This window comes from Miniopterus schreibersii, assembly GCF_964146895.1.
Source record: "Miniopterus schreibersii genome assembly, chromosome: 1".
NCBI classification, from domain to species: Eukaryota; Metazoa; Chordata; class Mammalia; order Chiroptera; family Miniopteridae; genus Miniopterus; species Miniopterus schreibersii.
Window position 1 is genome coordinate 73,651,685 of NC_138101.1, and position 21,879 is coordinate 73,673,563.

At 39.2% G+C, this 21,879-nt stretch overlaps 1 protein-coding gene across 1 annotated transcript; it reads left to right on the plus strand.

Moving 5' to 3' along the window:
• Window positions 1-18,246: 18,246 nt before the first annotated feature.
• On the plus strand, window positions 18,247-18,744 carry UCN3 (urocortin 3; the record flags this gene model as incomplete). The annotated part of the gene is made up of 1 exon (XM_081137243.1): window positions 18,247-18,744. One exon carries the CDS (start codon window positions 18,247-18,249, stop codon window positions 18,742-18,744), a length of 498 nt encoding a protein of 165 aa, XP_080993369.1.
• Between the last annotated feature and the right edge of the window lie 3,135 nt (window positions 18,745-21,879).

Sequence of the window (21,879 nt, forward strand, 5' to 3'; positions counted from 1 at the left end):
CTCCTTCCCTCTGAGATTCATCAGTCTGATCTATGCTTCCATGTCATTGAATCTATTCTGTTCATCAGTTTATTAAGTTCTTTAAATTCCACGTATAAGCGAGATCATGTGATGTTTGTCTTTCTCTGCCTGGCTTATTTCACTCAGCATAATACTCTCCAGGTCCATCCATACTGTCCCAAAGGGTATGAGATTCATCTTCTTTACAGCTGCATAGTATTCCATGGTGTAAATGTCCCACAGCTTTTTTATCCATTCATCTACTGATGGGCACTTGGGCTGTTTCCAGATCTTAGCTATTGTAAACTGTGCTGGTATGAACATAGGGGTGCATATATTCTTTCTGATTAGTGTTTCAGGATTCTTAGGTTACTTTCCTAGGAGTAGAATCAGTGGGTCAAAAGGCAGCTCCATTTATAATTATTTGAGGAATCTCCATACTGTTTTCCATAGCAGCTGCTCCAGTCTGCATTTCCACCAGCAGTGTACCAGAGTTTCCCTTTCTCCACATCCTTGCCAGCACCTGTCATTTATTGATTTGTCGATAAGACACCATTTCTTAATGTCTAGAAAGGAAAAGTTTTGAGAAGAGGAATAACTCACCTACCTCATTGGCACACCTAGCCATTGTAAATATGTTTTTCTTTTTCCTTCTTGCATAGTTTGTTGGTGATGAAAGAAGTATTGTCTTTTCTAACAATGACACCAGCATACACACAACTGATATAATAATTGCTCCATTTCTGTAGCATTTAAAAAACTTAATGGTATTTCTTGTGGGCTAAATTATGTGACTTCTATTTTCTCTACTTCTCTGTGGGGAATGAAGGACAGTGGAGTTACCCTTTTGTATCTGCTTTGGTTCTTAGACCCTCAAACAGAACCTGGTACAAAATTGTGTTTTGTAAAATGCTTTCTGAACATTGCTGGCCCAGATTCTCACTCACATGTCTCAGTGAGGCTCAGCCAGCCCTGACATTATCCCTCCCACCTCAACCCTGCCATTTCCTTATTGCTCTCAGGACAGTTCAGGTTTATTTCTGCACAGGCCAACTAGGGCAAAGGTTCTTGGATGTCCTAATGGTGTCAGGGCTGTATTAAGATTTGTTGCTGAGGCTCAACAGAACATATTTAGAGGCAGTTCTGTAACTTCGGTGCTCACGGCGTTCTGCTTTGCTAATTAATGTATCAGAAGCTGATGATAGGAGGGATATTAAGCCATCCATCACACATCTTTGTTTGAGGGAAACCCAATCATAATGAATGTATTTGTTAAAAGTGCTTTCTTTTTGAAGTGTGTGATCAAGAAACGAAACCAAAAAAAACAATGACTGTTTATGCAGAGATGAAAAATCTTATTTTTGTCTGGAATCTGGGTGGGGAGAAATAAAAGTCTCCATGAGCCCATATTAAGTTTTTGCTTCAATGTCTAAGAATCTTTCTGTGGCCTCCAAGACACTACAAGACCCCTCACGATGTCCTCACGGCACCCTGGACTTTACTTCTTGTAGTAGTCAGTTTGCTTTCTGTCCTGCCACTGACTCTTTATCCATCTTCAGCCCACACTAGCTCACCCTGCAAGTGATTCAGAATCACTGGACCCTAACCCATATTTTTTTATATTGCTGTTAAGAGTATAAACTAGTACAATCACTGTACAAGGGCAATGGTCAATACTTTTCAAATATGGTATCTTTAAAAATGATAGAACTACATAGACCCTTTGATATTGCAGTTCTTAGCATCTAACCTAACAATCTGAGAACTGAAAAATGAATAGTAGTTATCCATACTCAGCAGGAAATGAGTTCATCATTTATTCTAAGAAACACCACTTTGAGAAACTCTGTTCTGGGAGCAAGAGTCATGACTGTCCCACTCCATTTTTAACCTCCAGCAGTCAAGACTGCCCTTCACACTCATAGGCATTCAATAAATATTTAAACAAATAAGTGACCTTACCAAAAATTCAGTTTTTCTTCATGATGTAAAATCTATCTTTAAAAATCCAGCATGCTCCTCTTCCAATTGGGACAATTAACCAGTCCTATAATTTTGAAATGACAAAGCAGGGTGTCTCTGAAGCACTTCCTTTGTTGAAATCTGAAACATATTTATTACTGACATTTAGGTTTTCTCCCACCTACTCCCCCTTGCAAATATTTCTGAAGAAAGTTCATTTCTGAGCGGATTTATCCTCATTTACATCTAATTCTCCTCAGACTACACTCAGTGGAGGAGTGTCAGAAAAGGTTAGGGCACTGGAGAAATGTGACAAGCAAAGAATCAAGCATATGCAAAGCATTAATCGACAATTAGTCAGAATGCAGAAAGAGACAAAGGAACAAGATGCTTGTTCTAACATTTCTGGCAAAGAAATATCCATCATGACTGATTGTTGCAAAGAACACAGAAAAAAAATGTTTCTTATCTGGGACACACAAAGCCAGAAAAAGCCTTAAGGTAACACCTGAACAGGTGAGCACAACAGGATGACACTCATCAAATATGATCAGGACCATATAGCATTCCCAACTCATCTGGGAAAATACATCTTTCCTTTACTTAGCATCTTTCTAGAATAAAGTGCTTCTAAAGCACCTGCTGCAGTAAGTGGTGCTACCTATGGATCTAATAAGTAACCGTAGTGAGAAATTGGCATTTAAGGGCCATCTGAGATCCTGAGCCAACTCAGGCATTTAACAAAACCAAAGTGATTTGAAAACAACCTTAACTTAATTTGCACAAGAGACTTTCCCCATAAACACCTGGCTAATACAACTACAGAAAATACTGGTGCTGAATTCCCATATCTATAGTCTGTAACAGCAAATCTCAAACTTCTTGGTCTCAGGGTCCCTTTACACTCTAAGGAGAACAACAAAGAGCTTTTGTTTTTGTGAATTATATCTATCAATGTTTATCATATTCAACATTAAAATAGAAAAAAAAATTAAATAAGTAGTATTCATTTAAAAATAAAACTAGCAAACCAAAACCTGTTAACCTAAATAAAAACATCTTATGAAAAATAACTACCTAATCCAAAATAAGAACTAAATTTAGTGACAAGAGTGTCATTGTCTTATAGTATTGAAAATCTTTTAATATTTGAGAAGGTTCTTTTATAAATATTGGATCCAAGTTCTTTGTCAGAAATGTGATTTGAAAATATTTTCTCCCAGTTTGTGTCTTCTTTTCATTCTCTTATTAGTGATCTTTGAAGAATAGGGGGTCTCCGTTTTAATGAAATCCAATTTATCTTTTTTCCCCCCAATGGTTCATGCTTTTAATATTGTATCTTAGAAATCTTTGTCTAACCCAAATGCATAAGAAAGTCATTGTTATGTTTTCTTCTAGAAGTTTTATAGCCTCCGATTTTACATTTACATCTATGATTAATTTTGAGCTAATTCATATAATTGGAGTTATGTATGAATTGAGAGTCTTTTTGTTTTTATATGACTATCCAATTGTCCCAGTACCATTGGTTGAAAAAACTCTCCATTCTCCATTGAATTGCATTTGCTCCTTTATAAAAAAAAATCAATTGATCATATACGTATAAGTTAATTTATGGACTTAATTCTCTTCTATTAATCTATACCTCTATCTTTTATCTAAAATCATGTTCTCTTCATTACTATAGCTTTATAGTAACCCTTGGTATCAAGTAAAGTGTGACCTCCATTGTCTTCATTTTCAAAGTTAGTTGGGCAATTTTAGCTTCTTTACATTTCATATACATTAGAATTGGTTCATCAATTTTTAAAAATCCTTCTGGGATTTTAATTGAAATTTTGTTGATTCTATAGGTCAATATGGGGAGAATTACTATCTTTAATATAGTCTTCCAATCCATGGACATGGTATAGTTCTGTATTTATGTAGTATTCTTTGAGTTCTTTCATCAGTGTTTTATAGTTTTCAACATATAGATCTCACACATAATTTATTAGTTTTATGTCTAAGTAGTTTTACTTTTATTTTTAGTGTTATTGTAAATGGTATTTTTATTTCAATTTCCAATTATTCATTGCTAATACATAGAAATAAAAGGAATTTTGTGTATTGACTTTGTATCTTACAATTTTTACTAAACTAACTTATTGGTTTAGTTGTTTTTATGTAGATTCTTTGGGGTTTTTAACACAGAAATCATGTCATTTGTGAATATTGTTTTATTTCTTCCTTTACAACCTGTATGTTTTTATTTCTTTTTCTTGACTTATCACACTGGTTAAGACTTCTAGTATGATGTTGAATAGAAAGAGTGACAGCAGACATCCTTACTTTGTTACCAGTCTTAAAGGGAAAGCATTTAATTTTCACCATAAAATATGTTAACACAAATAACATTTATTAGGTTGAAGAGGTTCTCTTCTATTACTAATTTGCTGACATTTTAAATTATGAAGGGATGCTGACTTTTTCTAAAGGCTTCTTCTGCATCTATGGAGATGATCATATGGTTTTGCTTCTTTAGTCTATTGATATGGTTAATAAAAGTTATTGATATTCAAATATTGAACCAGTTTTGCATTCATAGTGTAAATTCTACTTGGTCATAATGTATTACCCTTTTTTATATATTGTTTGATTTGATTTGTTAGTATTTGTTTGAGGATTTTTGCATCTATGTTCATGAGGGATTTTAGTCCATAGTTGTCTTTTCCTGTAGGTCTTATAGAATGAGTTGGGAAGTGTTCCTTCCTTTTCTATATAGGGCTGGGACTAGGGTGGAGCAACCAAGACATCCAAGGTACAAAATTTGTGGAGGCAGTCACTCACAGGTGCTGATCCTACACTTCCATAAGTTTTCTCTTGTCTCACCCTAGTCCCAGCCCTGCTTTATATTCTGGAATAGTTTGTGTAGGACTACTATAGTATTTTTTTTCAGTATTTGATAGCATTTGCCTGTAAAGCCATCTAGGCCTGAAGTTTTATTTGTTCAAAGTGTCTTAACTACAATTTCAGTTTCCTTAACAGATATAAAACTGTTTCAGGGATCTCTTTCTTCTTTAGTGAACTATGGGTGTTTGTGTCATTCATGTAATTTTTTCATTTCATCTGCCTTGTTGAATTCATGGGTATACATTTGTTTGTCATATATATTATTACCCCAAAGGGTAAGTAAAAGTGTTCCTTTTTCATTCCTGGTATTGGTAATTTGTGTCTTCTTTTTTCATGGTCAAGCTAGCAAGAGGGTTATTTTCATTGATTCTCTCTTTTTCTATTCTCTATTTCATTTACATATGTTCTTATCTTTACTACCTAATTCATTTTGCTTTCTTTGAGTTTAATTTTCTTTTATTTTCCTAGCTTTGTATTTTAAAAAAAACTAATAGGAACATGTCAAAGAACACAGGAGCTAGCTCAGCCAACACTGGATACATTTCAAATAATTTGAAAGTAAAAATATAGTAATAGATTATAACACATGGAATTTAGAAAATAATTTATATGTCTATGGTAATATTCAGAAATAAGAGAACAAGGAAAAGGGGGGTGGGGAAGATAGAGGGTAGGGGGAGTTTTCTATAGAAGAATATCAGTCAATTAATGTAAGAAGGATTACAGAATTGAAAATCACCATTTGTAATCTCCAATGTTATGATTTATTCAATAAAATGTCAATCTAGGCTAAAACCATTGGGTGAAAGGTTATTGAGAAACAAGATATTCACATGCTCTCAAAATATCAGTACACAAATTATTTATTAACTAGAAAGAAGAAAAGGGTACCTTAAAATGGAGAAATCTAGCAAAATTATCTTAACTGAGTGATCAAAATTAAAATGATTAGTAATGGAATAAACTGTTATACACTTCTTGATGTGATGTAATAAGAAGTACATAACATCCCCAATGTGGTAATCTTGCCAAAAATGCTTAACCTGAATCTAAATATGAGGAAATTAACAAATCCAGAATATGGGGCATTCTACAAGCTACCTGGCCTGGATTCTTCACACACACACACACACACACACACACACAATCACAGGTTAACAATTGATTAACTTAGGTAAAGAGTACACCAATGTTCACTATACTCCTATTTCTACTTTTCTGGAGATTAGAAAATTTTCCAAATAAAAAGTTAGGGTGAAAAAAGTGTGCATAGGAAGTCATTTGAGCAACATGTTTATTTTACAAAGGGGAAAGTGGAGTTACCTTCATGATAGAGCCCTGACAAACCAGCCGTTCAATAACAACATTTGGATGTTTGAAAATAAGCCTAGTGGAGAAGGATCAGCCAGTCGGGAATGAACAATGAATTATTGTTTGGGAAAATCTCATTTTCACTTCTGAGCTGCTGCAGAATGACTCTAGAGAGCAGTGATGTTCTCATTAGCAGCTCAGGTTCAGCCCAGATTTCTCTGTATTCTGTAAGTATGGTGTTAGCAATATTTTCTGCAAACACTAGGACCTGAGTGTCTGCCCGATGCTCAAGATGATTGCAAACCTCCCTTTCCCAGGAACTCAGTGAAGCTCAGTGAGCCATCCCCCAATACACAGAGTGTGAAGTGGGAATAGTAATGTTATTATCTCCACAACATGGAGTGGAAAAATAAGTCTCCACTGAACAGAAATAGAAGTAGACCTTTTAAGTATTTGAAAATGCAGTGGAAGGGTGGAAAGGCAGAATATAAAATAATATCTATGCTATGGCTACAAATACATGTAACCCAAGTTTTCTCAGGCTGCAAATCCAGGTGCTCATGCCCTGGTCTGAATGACATGGGACTTGCACTGCCACACCACCCCTGAAGCCCAAAGAGCTATTTCTGAGGATGTCTTACATGAACTACTGAGCAGTGCTTTTTATTCTTTCACTTCCAATTCCCCACCATGATGACTCGACTGTCTTCCCAAAGCTACACACCTTAATACGACCAAAGTACATTATTCCCCTCAGCTTTCACTGGGATGCAGGCAAGCTGGGTGCCACAAAGAATCAGAAACTTGATCTTTCTAATCTTCTTGAGAGGCTCACTTCCCATTCAATCGCCTGATTCTTCAAGCCTGTCTACAAAAATATTCCTATAGTAAAGTTATTTATTTTAGGAATAATGGCTGCTTTTCTCACCTGGAACTCTAAAATGCAGATTCTGGCTCATTAGCTCTGGGACCTGAGATTCTCCATCTCTAACAAGCTCCCAGGGGTGCTGATGCTGGGGGTCATGGGACCACACTTTGAGCAGAAGACTCCTATAATAAGTAGTACAGAACTAAGCACCTGTGTTCCTCATACTTAGTAGGTATCAAATAAACACATTTTGGAGGGATGACTGAATTTATTGACTGTTTCTACAATAGTAGAATGAAGTGAAGAAGCTTTGGTTAGATGCCTGCCTTTCATCCTACTAATTTCCCTTTTTGTCTTAGATTAAGGAGGCTGGGGCATTGTTAGGCGGTAGCAGAACTGGCAAAGGGGTTTATCTTTTGGCCTGTGAAGCAAAACAAGAAATAGCATCATTAGTTGAGGGTCCTACCCATTCAGCCCAGTGATCTGGCATCACAGAGTGAACCTGTTTTTCTACATGTAGCAGCTTCCATCCCAACCCTCATAACCATTACTGGCCAGAATTGCAGGTTTATGTGTTGTTTACTCTGCCCTCCTTTCCCTGAACACATGCACACACAGGTGCAAGCATATTCCTTTTAATTTAAAATTTCTCCTTCTGCTTCTAATAATGGAAATTAATTGTATGACCTTCCACTATTGAAAGCAAATTATCAGTGGCATTACTGCCTTCTAACCTAGCCCTAGCATAGAAAAAAAAGAAACCCATACATTCTTCACCCGTCTTTGATTATTAGAGATAAAATGTAATCTTAATGTAATCTGACTCCCTACACTTGTCTTTTCGAATAAATATCGAATAATCTCTCGTTTTTATTTCATTTCAATAATATTATCTTCAATTATAGGCTCCATGTCTAAAACAATCACTCACTCTCAAGGCAAAGTTCTGTTTCTTCCAAGTGGTCAGAAATGCAGCACATCCAGGTTTGTAAAAAATAAGACCCTCACCCTGCCAGTGTGGTTAGCAGTTGAGCATCAACCCTTGCACAAAGAGGTCACAGGTTTGATTCCCGGTCTGGGCACATGCAAGGGTTTTTGGCTCGAACCCCAGCAGGGGCGTGTAAGAGGCAGCTGATCAATGTTGATGTTTCTCTCTCATCGATGTTTCTATTTCTCTCACCCTCTTCCCTCCTCTCTCTCTAAAAATCAATAAAAAACATATTTTTAAAAAATAATAAGAGCCCTGAGCATATTCACATCAGAGGCCTGAGCTCTGACAATAACCTGTGTGTAATCCTAACTAAATAATTTAACACATTTGTGCCTCAGTTTCCTCTTCCGAAAAAGGAGAAGACAACTATATTATGTGGCCTCCTTTAAGCCAAACTTTCTGTCATTCTAGAATGGTTCACAAAAACAAAAACATTTAAAATACCTAAAGAATATCTCTTCAGGTATATGTGATTGATTGCAACTAGAACATACATATAGGTACAAAATTTTGCTATTTCTACCTCGTGCAAGATTTTACAGATTAAAATATACAACACACACTTCTAGGAATCAAATGACTTTCTTTCTGTCCTCAATCTGCCATGAATTCCCAATGTGATCTTCAGTAAGAGTTACACACACACAAACATACACACCAGCACCACCATAACCACCAGCTCCAGCACCCACCATAGTTCTGCTTCCATTGGCCCAATCCTCTCTTTAGCAATGGCATTTACAGACATGTGGCTTAGAAGGGTTCTTTGGTTTGGGTTTGAATTTATTTCATTTTATTTATTATAATAATAAAAACCTTGTTCCCAACAAAATTTTATTCAGAACCTCAGTATATCAAACAAATAAAACTAAACATTCTGGCTAAAGCATGGAAGGCAACCTGGAAATCCACCTCCTCAGTCTCCCCTCATTCCCATGCCTCCCACTAACAAACATTGCACAGAATCCCAGTTTCCACATCCTGATCAATATCATTTCATCATTGTTCACCTCCAGGTACAGGATACTTTGCACTTTTTTTTTTTTGGTGAGATGAAGGGGAAGTCTAATAGCTTCAAGACTAAGAAAATTCTGTCCCCTGGGAACACTTATTCATTAAACCTATTTCTATCAACTGGAATCACATTTTCACCAAAATCTACTCTCCTCCATATGAAGCCCTTCCGATGTGAGTTAACATTTCTCTCCTCCGTCTTCTTCAGATGAAATTTCACCTGTTTGTTTGGCTCTTGTGGCATATTTTCAGGTTCTCCGTTTAGCCTCTTCAAGTCAAGCTCAAGTTTATCAACATCACTTTAAGTATATAATGCAAAAAAACGAACCATGTTCTCAAAACATACGTGCCTTCAACAGCACTCTAAAGTAAAATGAGTTTCGCGTTTTTCACTATCCTATTTTCTAGAGCTTTTCTTTCCTCTCTTAACGTGGACACCAGAATTTAAGCATTTGTAACAGTAAAAACCTTACAAATAAAAGTATCCTATCTATTGAGGATACCTTTGCAAAAATAAATACCTATTCTAATCTTTGTAGTGCATTTCTGGGTCCATCTTTCAGATGGAAAACTGAGCTCCTACTGTGTTTCTTCACTGATTGTGGAAATAGGTTTATAATCCTTAGACTTAGGTTTCCAATCTGTTGTCAGCACACAAACATGAGTCCTGCTCCACTGGTGCCTCCACACATGCTCTTTTTAGAGGGTAAGGATTAGGATACTTTAGAAAAAGATCCTGCTTCTGTGACAAGAATTTTCCCCATAGTGTTTCCACTCTATTGTCCAAGCAATCTATATCCTTTGTATGGATTACACTAAAAATTCTTTACCACAATTACAATAGGAAATTAATTACTCTGCAACCAAATAGGATTTCACAGGAAATGAGAGAAAGTTTACTGAGCACAGATATTGTTCCCACATAACTATGTAATATATGTAGAGGGGTATTACTTTGACTTGTTAAAGTCTTTTTTTCTCTCTCTCTCATGTTAGCATATTTCCTTTTCCCCGTCTCCCACTTAATCGTTGGCCTAGCCTCTTCTCAGTTACTCAAGGGAGGGATGGGACAGATAAATCAGAATTCTTCTTGGTGTTAGTTTCCAAAGACCCCCAGCTATAAAAGAGAGCGGAGGGAACTCCTTGCATTTAAAATAAAAAATATAAAAATATATAAAAACAAAAAATAAACAAACAAACACAAAACAATGTTTGGGAGAATCATGAAGAGTCAAAGCAAGGACCCCTACAAAAGTTTCACCAGGTTAAAAGTAGGTGGTAGGTGGGAAGAAGAGAGATATGGAGGGGAAGGGGAAGAGAATAAAAAGGTTAGTGGGGCCCAACATGAAACAGAGGAACATCATGGCAAAAAGCCACCAGCAGCCCAGCCACAATTCAAGTCAGCACCAGCATCTCCCGTCCCTCGGGGCCACACAGCTGTCTTTCCCAGCTCTCATCTCCTGGCTGGTAGAAGTAACATTTCAACTTAATTTAGGCTTAACCATTTTAATCTAATCTTTTTTTTTTTTAAACATATCTTTACTGATTTCAGAGAGAGGACAGGAGAGGGAGAGAGAGAGGTAGAAACATCAATGATGAGAGAGTCATTGATCGAGCCCGCAACCCGGGCATGTGCCCTGACCGGGAATTGAATCCCGATCTCCTGGATCCTAGGTCGACGCTCAACCGCTGAGCCACTCCCGGCCGGGCTTAATCTAATCTTTAAAATAAAGATTCCCGGGCATGTCCCATGTATCTTGGTCCTTATCTGTGACTGTTTTTTAAAAGATTTGGAGAAAAAAATTATTGAGTAAAGAGTAAATAACTTTTTAGAGATTATTGATGAAATCATTTCAGAAAACTTTTATATTATCGTCAACATTGTCTGAAAGTTGTTCAGCCTCATTAATACAAACAAAAGCAAATTAAAACAAATGAGAAAACTTTTTTTAATATTAATATTTAAAGCTGGCAAGGGTAGGAAGAGATAGGTTCTCTCACACTGTGACATTATTGGCTTAGTTAATAAAGTTTTAATTTCAGTTTCTAAGAAGAAAGGAAAGAATTTACATCTTGTACTCACCCCAGGCTAGGTAGTGTGGTAGGTAATAACATACATTATCTCACATAATTCTCACAACAATCCAACATGGTGTGTATGATTATCCTCACTTTTGCTGATGAGGAACCTGAAGCCCAGAGTCTAAAATACTGGCCAAAGATCCTCTACATTAAAAAGTGGCAGAGCCAGATTGTAAAAACAGATTTGTCTGATTTCAAAGTGCCAGATCTTTTCATGGCACGGTTTTAACTTCCCCCAATATGACATTATTTATCTAGAAGAGCATTGTCCAGAAGAAATAAAATGTGATAATGTTATATATACTTCTCACTTGTGCAGTAGATAAATTTTTAAAAGTAAAAATAAGTAATTGAAATTAATTTGAATAATGTATTTTACTTAACCCAGTATACCCAAAATATTATCATTTCAACATATGAGGATAAAAAAATTATTGAGATATATTTTTTATATTTGGTCCTGAAATCCAGTGTGTGTTTTACACTTGGAATCTATCTCATTTCCATTGATCACATTTCAAGTGTTTGTAGCCCCATGTGACTAGTGGCCTCCATACACAACAGCACAGAGGTAGAGCATCCGAGCAAGCTTTCTTAGAAAGATTGTGATAAGGAACTCTCATGATACAAACCCAGGGGTGTTGACTAGCACATTCTCCCAAAGCATGGAGAGAAGAAAATTCTACCATTCTAATCAAACATCTTAATTTCACCAACCCATTCCATTCTCACAAGCAGCCAGTTTTACAGTCAAGCCATTTTAAAGTTGTTTTTTTTTCATTTCTACGTCGATTTATCTTATGGAGGTTGTGCTCCTATGGAGAGCTTTTTGCAGGGATCTCAGTTCTAATGACTAACCTTGCATGGGTCCAAGACCATCTCCCCTGGTCTCATGTTAAAACCAATGTCCCTGAATACCAAGACCAGTAATCTTTCCCCATGAGCTAATGTGTTTGTAACTTTGATTTTTAGTTCCTTCATGTCCTGGCACTGGAGATACTCCCCCACCCACCTTTATTCTTGCAAGCTCAGAAATGCATTTTAAAATTATGTATTTTTATGGAGAATTCCTATGTGTTCATAGTTGGAGTGCTTAGATTATTGTAGTCTGCCATCTTGTCCAAATCAAAAGTTCTTATTTCTCTCTGTTCTTTCTATTGAACTACAATAGAAATGAAAGGGTAAAGGGAATTTGTGTTGTTACAAAAGGAAAACCTTGTCATAGCTTCTGGTTTCCTGTATTCATTCATTCATTCATTTATTCATCACATATAGTTGATCTTCATTACTCACAGATTCCATAATACAATTTGCTTACTGTATTGTATATATGGTATATTATATATATAAATTTTCTGTATGTTATGATGTTTGATATGTTGAAGAACCTTTCTGACTAGAGAGAGACTGACTGCCCCTCCTGAATTTAGCCAATTCTTAGAGAGAGAAAAGGCCAAGCCAGGAACATGCCTTTGATGTGCAAACCAACCAGTTGAAGCCAGACTTCTTGTATCTGGCCCTTGCACCCCAGGAGGCAATATTTTTCTGCCTTAATCATCCCAGAAACAGGTGACAGGCAACTGGGGACCACCCATATAGCCCAAAGCCAGCTGAAATTATTTAAACTAGCCTTTCCTAACTTCTTTACCATGCCCTGCCTTGCCTTCCCTGCAGAAATTAAAATGCCAAAGGTTAAATACAAAGAGAGAATCTTAAAAGCAGCAAGAGAAAAGCAGTTAGTTACCTACAAGGGAGCACCCATAGGACTGTCTGCTGATTTCTCAACAGAAACCTTGCAGGCCACAAGGGAGCAGCAAGAAATATTCAAGTGATGAAAAACGTGGAACTACAACCAAGATTGCTCTACCCAGCAAAGCTATCATTTAGAATTGAAGGTCAAATAAAGAGCTTCACAGATAAGAAAAAGCTAAAGGAGTTCATCACCACCAGACCAGCACTACAGGAAAAGTTGAAGGGTCTTCTTTAAGAAGAAGCTAATGAACAAAAGAATCTGACAAACTAAATAGATCCAGAGACATTGATGCATGCAGCAGACGATCATATTTCAGAGGAAAGAGGGAAGAGGGGGTTGAGGGTGGGAAGAGATTAACCAAAGAAATTATATGCATATATGTATAACCCATAGACACAGACAATAATGGGGTGAAGGCCTGGGGAGGGGGTGGGAGTGAAGCGGAGTGGGTCAATTGGGGGGGGGGGATGGGACATCTGTAATACTCTCAACAATAAAGATTTTTTTTAAAAGAGTCCTTTTAGCAGTTAGTTATTGCCATGTTTTCTACATTTTTGTGCTTTTTGTTGGTAATTTCACTGTTTAAAGTGACACCTGAGTGTAGTGTTAAAATGCTGCTACTGTTCCTAAGTGTGAGAAGGCTGTGGTGTGCCTTATGGATAAAATATGTTAGATAAGCTTTGTTCAAGTATGTGTACAGAGTTGTCAGCTGTGAGTTCAGTGTTAATTAATCAATAATATATACTTCGTAAGGTGTCTTTAAACAGGAAAACACATAAAACAGGGTTCTGAATGGATCAGCTGATGGAAATGTGACCTGAAACTAGCAAGGAACCAATTCCTAGGAGTAATGATATAGTATTTGCTAACTCACTGTTCATGGCAATTTCACAGACCATACTATCTTGAATAAGGAATATCCATTTCATTTGTTGAGTCTACAAATGTTCAGCCACTGTGTTAGTTGTACTTGTCCCTGAGGATTAAGTGGTGGGTAAATCTCAGCCTCAAGCTTCTTGCAAACAAATAGGCAAATGCAGGAATGGACCACAACCAGCTCCAAAGCTTAGACTTGCCAAGGGAAATGGATTAAAATTCACAGCAGATAGGAAATGCTGGTTTTATTCCTTACTCACTGAACATTGTACCTGACTAATCAGCAAACATGTACATAGTGACTCCAAAACATATTTAATGGTTGGGGCAGTTGCTAGAAGGGAAGTAGTGGCAAAAGTGAGTTTATTGCACTTAGAAGAACAGTGGTCAGCTTGACCACCATTACTCTTGACTTGGTTGAGATGCAAACTCTCCTTCCTGACACCAAGGCAAAACCTCTTCTATAAATCAAGCATTCTACAGCTCCCAAATTCCTCTTTCCTATGTTTCCTTTTACTGCCTACCTTAGATGCTGAGAAAATAAACTATTAGCTTCAAGCACTTTGGAGAAATGAGTTTTATGAATATAAGCCATTCCTATTCATCTACGAGGCTGACCAGTTTTACTTCCCACCCTGGCCCTCCACATAATCTCTACAGAGTATTTACATCCCTAAACAACCTTCAGATGCTGAATTCACAGAAGAGACCAATGGCTCACATGGCCAGAGAAAGTGCAAGCAGAGCAGAATGCCACACACACACGTCAATGAGAGTGGGAAGGGAAATCACTGTTTACTGGAAACTGCACCCTGGTGGTTTTTGTTCACTAATCATCCTCTTTCTGTCCAAGACTCTGTCTGATCCTCCATTAGATGAAGCCAGAAGATGTTTCAAGTTACAAAACAAATAGACTGTATCTTAAGGTTTTGATCACAGGTACTTTTAGGACAGCATCTTTAACCACTGCCTAGGCCTAAGAGGATCCCAACGGGCACCCTGCCTACTCACATTCGGGAGCTCCTGGGAGCATCCACCAATTCCAAGGCCAACCCAAGATGATCCAGCGGGAACCCATGGGTCCACCTGTCTGAAGGAGGAGCCAGTACACTCAAAGGACAGCTACCAGCCACCAACATCAAGATGTTATTTAGTCCCGTGGAGCTTTGGCCTCAGGTGGGAAAGTTTTCTAGGAAGTTGAGAGGAGACAGTGCTGATTGGCAAGAAAAAAAGCCAATGTTTATTGTCTCTCTTTCTAAATCTCTTCTTTATTTTTTTAAAAATTTTATTTATTTATTTTTTAATTAAATTTTTTGTGGTGACCATGGATAATATGAACATATAGGCTTCAGGTGTGGGTTTCTATATTACAATATCTGTATATTGCTCTGTGTACCCACCACCCAAAGTCATATCTTCTTCTGTCATCATATATTAAGACCCCCCTTTTACCCCCACCCCCTTCCCTCTGGCACCCTAAATCCCTGCTTTAGAAAGAAAATCCAAACCTCCTAACCTACGTTCAGAGTAGATCCTACGATGAACCAACCTCCCAACCCCCACCACCCACCTCTCTCCCACTTACCTTCCTTCCCACCAGTCCCTTTCGTGATTGGTTCCTCTACCCAAACCTCCTTTCTGTCTGAACCCCTATGCTCTCCTCTCCTGGCACATATCCCCTGTCTTGAGTCTCCAGGACAGGGATACTCCCTTCTGTGCTGTGGTGTTTGCCACCCTGAAAGTAGGTTCTTTTTTTATGTATCTTTCTAAACTGTGAATGTCCTGTAAGAACAAGGGCTGCAACTTACTCCTTGAATTCCTGAGGGCCCTGGCAATACCTGGGACTCAGCAGGTATCCCCCAAATACTGGATGAATAAATGAATAAATGGGTAAAATTAAGTGCTTTCCCACCAAAAGCTCTAGGTACTCTATGCCTGTCCCTTCGTGTGCCCTTTGATAACACAAATACATTGTTGTTTTGAGATAACACTGCAGGTCAGAATTCACAAGACAACAGGTGAACTTCAAGGTACCTTCTCTACTTTCAAAGCAGGTCCTGGCTCTAGATTTCCAAAAGGCTGGTTAGGGTGATAGGATGTAGAAACACTGAAATTGGTAAGAACTAAAATCAGTAATAAAACTCTTCAAAGAAACTGCCTCTCAGTTTAACAGTGTTTTTTCTTTTTATCAATGAAGCAAGTTGCTAGGGCAAGAGGGGAAGTAAGAGGTGGGGAGGGCTGGGAGAAAAGACAGGTAGGAGGGGTCAAGGATACAGAGTGCCTGCTGTCTCCATGACGTGGACAGCTGCTTCTGGTTGTATTTTAAACAAAATCTCATCCCAGTGTAGAAACCACGTCTGGAATTACGACCCACCCTGTGATCTGTCTTTTACATACACACACGAGGGAGTGGAGCGGTCTCCATAGAGAAGAAACAATACAAGAAAAGGAGCCGGCCACCCCAGCAGAGGCAGAAATTCAGGGGATGTTCCTGGGACAGACCTCTTGGTCCTGAAGCTGCGCCTGCCTCACTGAGCATCTCCACTCTGGAGGGAAGTCCACTTTCAGGTAAGATTTTAGACAGAGACTTCTTTATGAAAGATAAATTTATTTGCCCTTAATTAGGCAGGAGGTGCTGGGGACTGAGCAGGGTTGAGACATGAGAGTTGAAAGACAGTGTTGAATACCACAGTGTTTTAAGTAAAGAGAAATGGGGAAGTGAGAGGTGGGGAGGGCTGGGAGAAAAGACAGGTAGGAGGGGTCAAGGATATAGAGTGCAGTTTTAAGTAAAGAGACCATGGGGAAGTTTTAAGGGGGCAAAATGATCCTCCTTTTGTTCATATAGAGATACCTGCTTTGTAAAAGGTACTAGATCTTAGGCAGAATGGGTTCATGCAAATCTATTTTTCTGAACAGAATTCAGTTGTGTACATGAAAAGTGGTCCTTGGTAATAGTTCACAAATAAGGTTGGGAGATAGAAACTACAGGATATTCCCTACTGTCTGTGGGGGCAGTAGGATGCTTGCAATTATTGTTTCTCATGTGACATCATCTCTGTCATCTTTCATTCTTTCAGTACACCTGTGAGGCAGGTAATGTCTTCTTTTTAGGATGTGGGCTAAGAGGTTAAGTGATTCTCCAAAAATAATCAAGAGGGTGAGGGAAATTTTGAACCCAGGCTCTCTGCCCTCAAAGCCTGGAGTCCTTTCCCCCTTGCCATACTCAGGACTTTGGAGGGAGGAGACAGATATCTGCTACCTATGAAGCAGAGAAACCATAAAGATGGATGTTTTATGTCTCCATTTGATGCCCAAGTTCTCTGAGACGTTCTGTTTGCAATTTTCTCCTCTAACATAGCAATCTAGCCAACACACACACACACACAGACACATGCATGCACACCACTTCTAAGAATGGATTGAATAATATGGCAGGAGTACGAATTCTGGCAAAGGCCAGTTACCTGTAGCACGTCAGCTTTCCCTGGCTGTTCCTCTCTCTTTGCAGGAAGAGCCTTTCATGTATAAACCTTCACTGCTCACTTCGAGAGTGAACTGCTTGGAGGTGTGTGTGTGTGTCACACAAACACTTCCGCAAGCCTACAAAAAGAAAACAGTTCACCCCTATACTCACTGCTATTCCTTTTGAAATGCTTAAAGCTTCCTTAGGTTCTGCAGCCACTGTTTGCTAAAATGTTTTTAAGTTCTTCATTTTCTACATTCAACTTCTTACCAGTGTTTGGAAACAAACTGGGTAAAATGGGGAATAACTCTGTCTTCCTTTCCACCCCCACTCCACTGGAAAATGGAGCTAGCACAGGGTAAGGCTTTGCCTTCCAGCTTCACCACCCTGAAGTCTTTCCCTTCGGGTGCACTCTCCCTCAGAGGTGCTCTGAATCTCAGGCCGGCCTAGGTTCCTAGGGCGGGACTCTGCCACAGCTCTCAGAAGTGAGTGCATATCTTAAAATCACCCAGAGAAGGTACTGCTGTAACAATCCTAACGAATGGTTGAGTTTCAGATATACAGAGAAGAAAAATGCAGATGGAGTATTGCCCTTTAAATCCAACTAGATGGGGCTTGCTTATTTTCATAGCAAGTAGCAGGAAATTTCACCGTTTGTGGCGTTTCACTAGAGGTGATGGCAAAAGCACCCAAAGAGTGAAAGAGGAGAAACTTGCTTAGGAATTAGACTTCATTGGGGAGCCAAGGATGGCTTTTCTGTGTGGAGAGTTTCTTTTCCTTTACCCTGCAAACCCTGAACAGAGGTCAATGAGAGTGGGGGTAGGGGGTGGGGTTAGTTTGGGGGCGAGATGAGAGAGAAAAATTGAAACTTGTTCCCCTGAGAATTATTTACATTTCTAACAAGTTTCCAGATGCTGCTTCTGGTCCAAAGAACCGGAGAACCATTGTAGCAGACATGAAAAAAGCCCCACTGGATTTTAACCCATGTCCTTATGACACCCTTCCCACTTCCCTCATTTCTACCACAGGGAGAAATGCTCGTGCCGTTCCACTTCCTGCTGCTGCTGCTGCTCCTAGGGGCTCCCAGGATGGGTCTGTCCCATAAGTTCTCCAAAGCTGAGTACACCTTCTGCTGCATCAGCACAGCCCTGTCTGAGGCCAAGAAGAGCCAGCTGGAGGATGCACCTCTGCTGAGTAAGAAAGGCTTCGCTTTCCTGCCCAGCCAGGACCCATCCTCAGGAGAGGACCAGGAGAGGGAGGATGAGAGAGGGAGCAAAATGAAAAGGACCATCTCTGGCCCCAGGGGTGGTGGTGGAACTGGAAGCCCTCGCTACAAGTATCTGTCCCAACCACAGCCCAGGGGGAGGCTGCACCAGAACAAGACCAAGAGTGACCGGCGCACCAAGCTCACTCTGTCCCTCGACGTCCCCACTAACATCATGAATGTCCTCTTCAACATCGCCAAGACCAAGAACTTGCGAGCCAAGGCAGCTGCAAACACCCATCTGATGGCACAGATTGGACGGAAGTAGAATGGAGGCCAGCAGGGCGCCCCTTTCAGGACAAGAACAGAGATCAGGTGGAGGGTTAGGGTTTGCCCACCCAACCAGTTTGTATTTTGTGGATGGTCCAGCTTTACAGGCTGCCATATTGCTCAACCCCTCTGACCCTATCCTGCCTCCAGCTCAGCTTTCTCCTCTGTACAATACACAGACGTGCACAACTGTCCCACCTTCACAGATGCGAGGTCATTAAGGCCTCTCCCTGTGTTCTGTGTCTCTTTTCTGCTTCCCCACACTTCTCCCTGATGATCCCATGCCTGAGAAGAGGGCACCTAGTATCCTCTCCTCTCTGCATACCAACCCCAGCCAATGCTGGAAGACAAAGAGACTCACTGATTACTATCCCGCCACCAGATCCCTTCCCTACCCTCTTGCTTCCATTAAAACCAGTGGCTTCTTGAACCCCTGGCTTGTGTCAGTTCCTCTTCTATCAGCCATTTGATTCCAAACCTCTGAGCTCAGAAAGGGAAGGCAGATGAGGGAAGATACAGATGAGTCAATTCCCCATCTCTCCCAGGATGGGAATGCTTCTTGCAGGTCCTAGGAAAGGTAAAGAAGAGCTTGGGAAAGATCAAACTGGCATGACTCTCAGTTTTCATTCAATCTAGAGCTATCTGCATTGGTCCCACTCAAGGGGCACAGCCTGAGATCTGCTGTCAGGATGCTACCTGGGCTAGACAGGAGAGGAAGCTTTTAGTTATCCCCCTTGGGACACCCCACATCCTCCCTGGCCTGCTAGGGCATAAGGCCACAAAGCCTTTTAGCAGGTGCTCACTGAACCCACAGTAACTGTCCAGCATGGTGCTGGGCACCCAGGAGGTGCTGATGTGTGAGGCAAGGCCTCTGCTCTCCACAAGTCAACATCTAAGTGAACAGACAAAACCAAAATTAAAAAAGCAAATGCCACCAAAGAATATATAAGTGATAAACTGCAAAGTGACAATTAGTGTAAAGAATATATGAGGAATTCAGAGATGAGGGGGTTTAATATGAGTAAAAGTCCACTAACAATGGACATCAGCAAGAACTCTGATGGCCTCTGGTAGCAAAACCTGAGAGCCAGCTTCCCAGAGAGGGTCATGGTTCCATTACCTTCTGCACAGTGATAAGTCATAAATACATAAAATTAATTTCTACATGGTGAAATAACCTACACACACACCAGCAGCTAACACTACCAGCAGCAGTAGCAGCAAAGTCAAAACACAAATGAATGACAAATTTGGAAAAATGTTTGCCACTCATATAAAAAACAAATGGTTTATTGATCCAATATATAAAGAGCTACTGAAAATTGAGAAGAAAAAATATATAAAAAGCAAGGATTTGAATAGGGTACTTGAGAAAAATGTGTCAGACAATAAAAGTCCTTAAAAGAAAAGAAAATATATCAAATTTTTAAAGGCAATATAAAATATATAAAAATGTTTATCTAAGATTGCAAAGGGGACCAAAAAGCCATTTATATTCCCTTTAAAAGTGATTATTTAAGTTTGCTAGACTTAGAAATAATAAAATTCACAAGCTGAACTTAAAAGTTTACAAAATAATTTGTTGTTTTATCTTCATTTTAGTATAATATTAATTTTAAAAAAACAGAAAAAACCTAATGGTCTTTTCTGTGTGTGGGAATGCAGACACATGGATACACACATACACAAATGCTCTCCAAAACATCAACACTCATCTGAACAACTGAGGAGTTAAGCATTTCAGCAGTGCCCTCCAGCGTCTGAAGAGAGAAACAATACATGTACATTTAAAAAAAAAATTTAAGTACTTAGTAAGAGCCCAAGAAAAGTTTGAAGTGGGATATGCGCATGGAAAACAGTTTCATCACTGAGTATTTACTACAATACAGGGTGGGGCATATTTTAGTAGGTTTAGAGTTGTTTGTATGGAAATAATACAATAATTAATAAATAATAATACAAGAATAAACTCTCTGTTTTGTGTACCCATAACTGTAAAACTACTTTTGCCCCACCCTGTATAGTGAGATTTCATAGTATATCCCAACCATCCCTGATTCCTGGGGTGGAAGAAAATGGATAATGCAGATCAGTCTGGCAGCTCAAAGAGGCACAAGGAAGAGTCCCAAGCAGCTACATGGAACAGATGACATCTGAACTGGGTTTATAGTAGGAGTTACATCCGTGGTCACAGAGGAAATAAAAGAGACAGCAAAGAGAAGGAGCAAAGGCATAGGAGAGAGAGAAAAGAATCTGTGCTGAGGAGTAGTGAAAGTATAGTTTGAATGGAATGCATAACAGCAAAGTAGAGGATGGGATTGGAAATTTAAGCTGAAACTGGTGGTGACAGGCTCTGGATGTCATGTGCAGGAGTTTACACTTTATGCCTAAAACAATGGAGAATCCTTAAGGTTTTGTATAGGGAATGGAATAATCCAAGCTGTGCGTCAGAGCAGTCACAGAGTAGTGACTAGGATGGGTCAGGAAGACAACGTGAGAGGCAGAAAAGCATTTAGATATGAGTGTGTTAGGGACTTGGAGAGGATTTGATGACCAGGGCTAGGACGGCATCTACAGGAAGAAAAGGGAAGGGATTCTGAAAACATTACAGAAGCAGAATTGACAGGACTTAATTTTATGTAGAGAGCAGTCAATAATGACTGCTAGACTGTGTTTAAGTGGGGAGATGATGACATAAATGAACAAAGGGCAGAACACCAAAGGAAGGGCAGATTTCTTTGGAGGAAAATTATGTTTTTCTTGGAAGAAGTTAAATTTAAGTGTAAGTAAAATATCTGGGAGGATAGGTCCAGCACATTAGATGGAAATTCCACTATAAAACTCAAGAGAGAACTGAAACATAGAGTTTTGCAGTCACCCATGTAGAGCTGGTGTGGTTGTGAATAAGAGAAATAAAGACCTGAGAAGATGACCACGGGTATCTCCACTGCGGCAGACGATAGAGAGAAAGAGTCTGAGGAGGAGAACCAAGTAGTGCCGCAGGAGGCAAAGGGGTAGTTTCAAGAAAAAATAATTACCAAATGCTTCAAGTCGAAAATCTGAAGACTGAGAAGGTTGTGGTTTTGACAAATCCAGTATGATCAATGTTCTTCAAGACAACAGTTTTAATAGA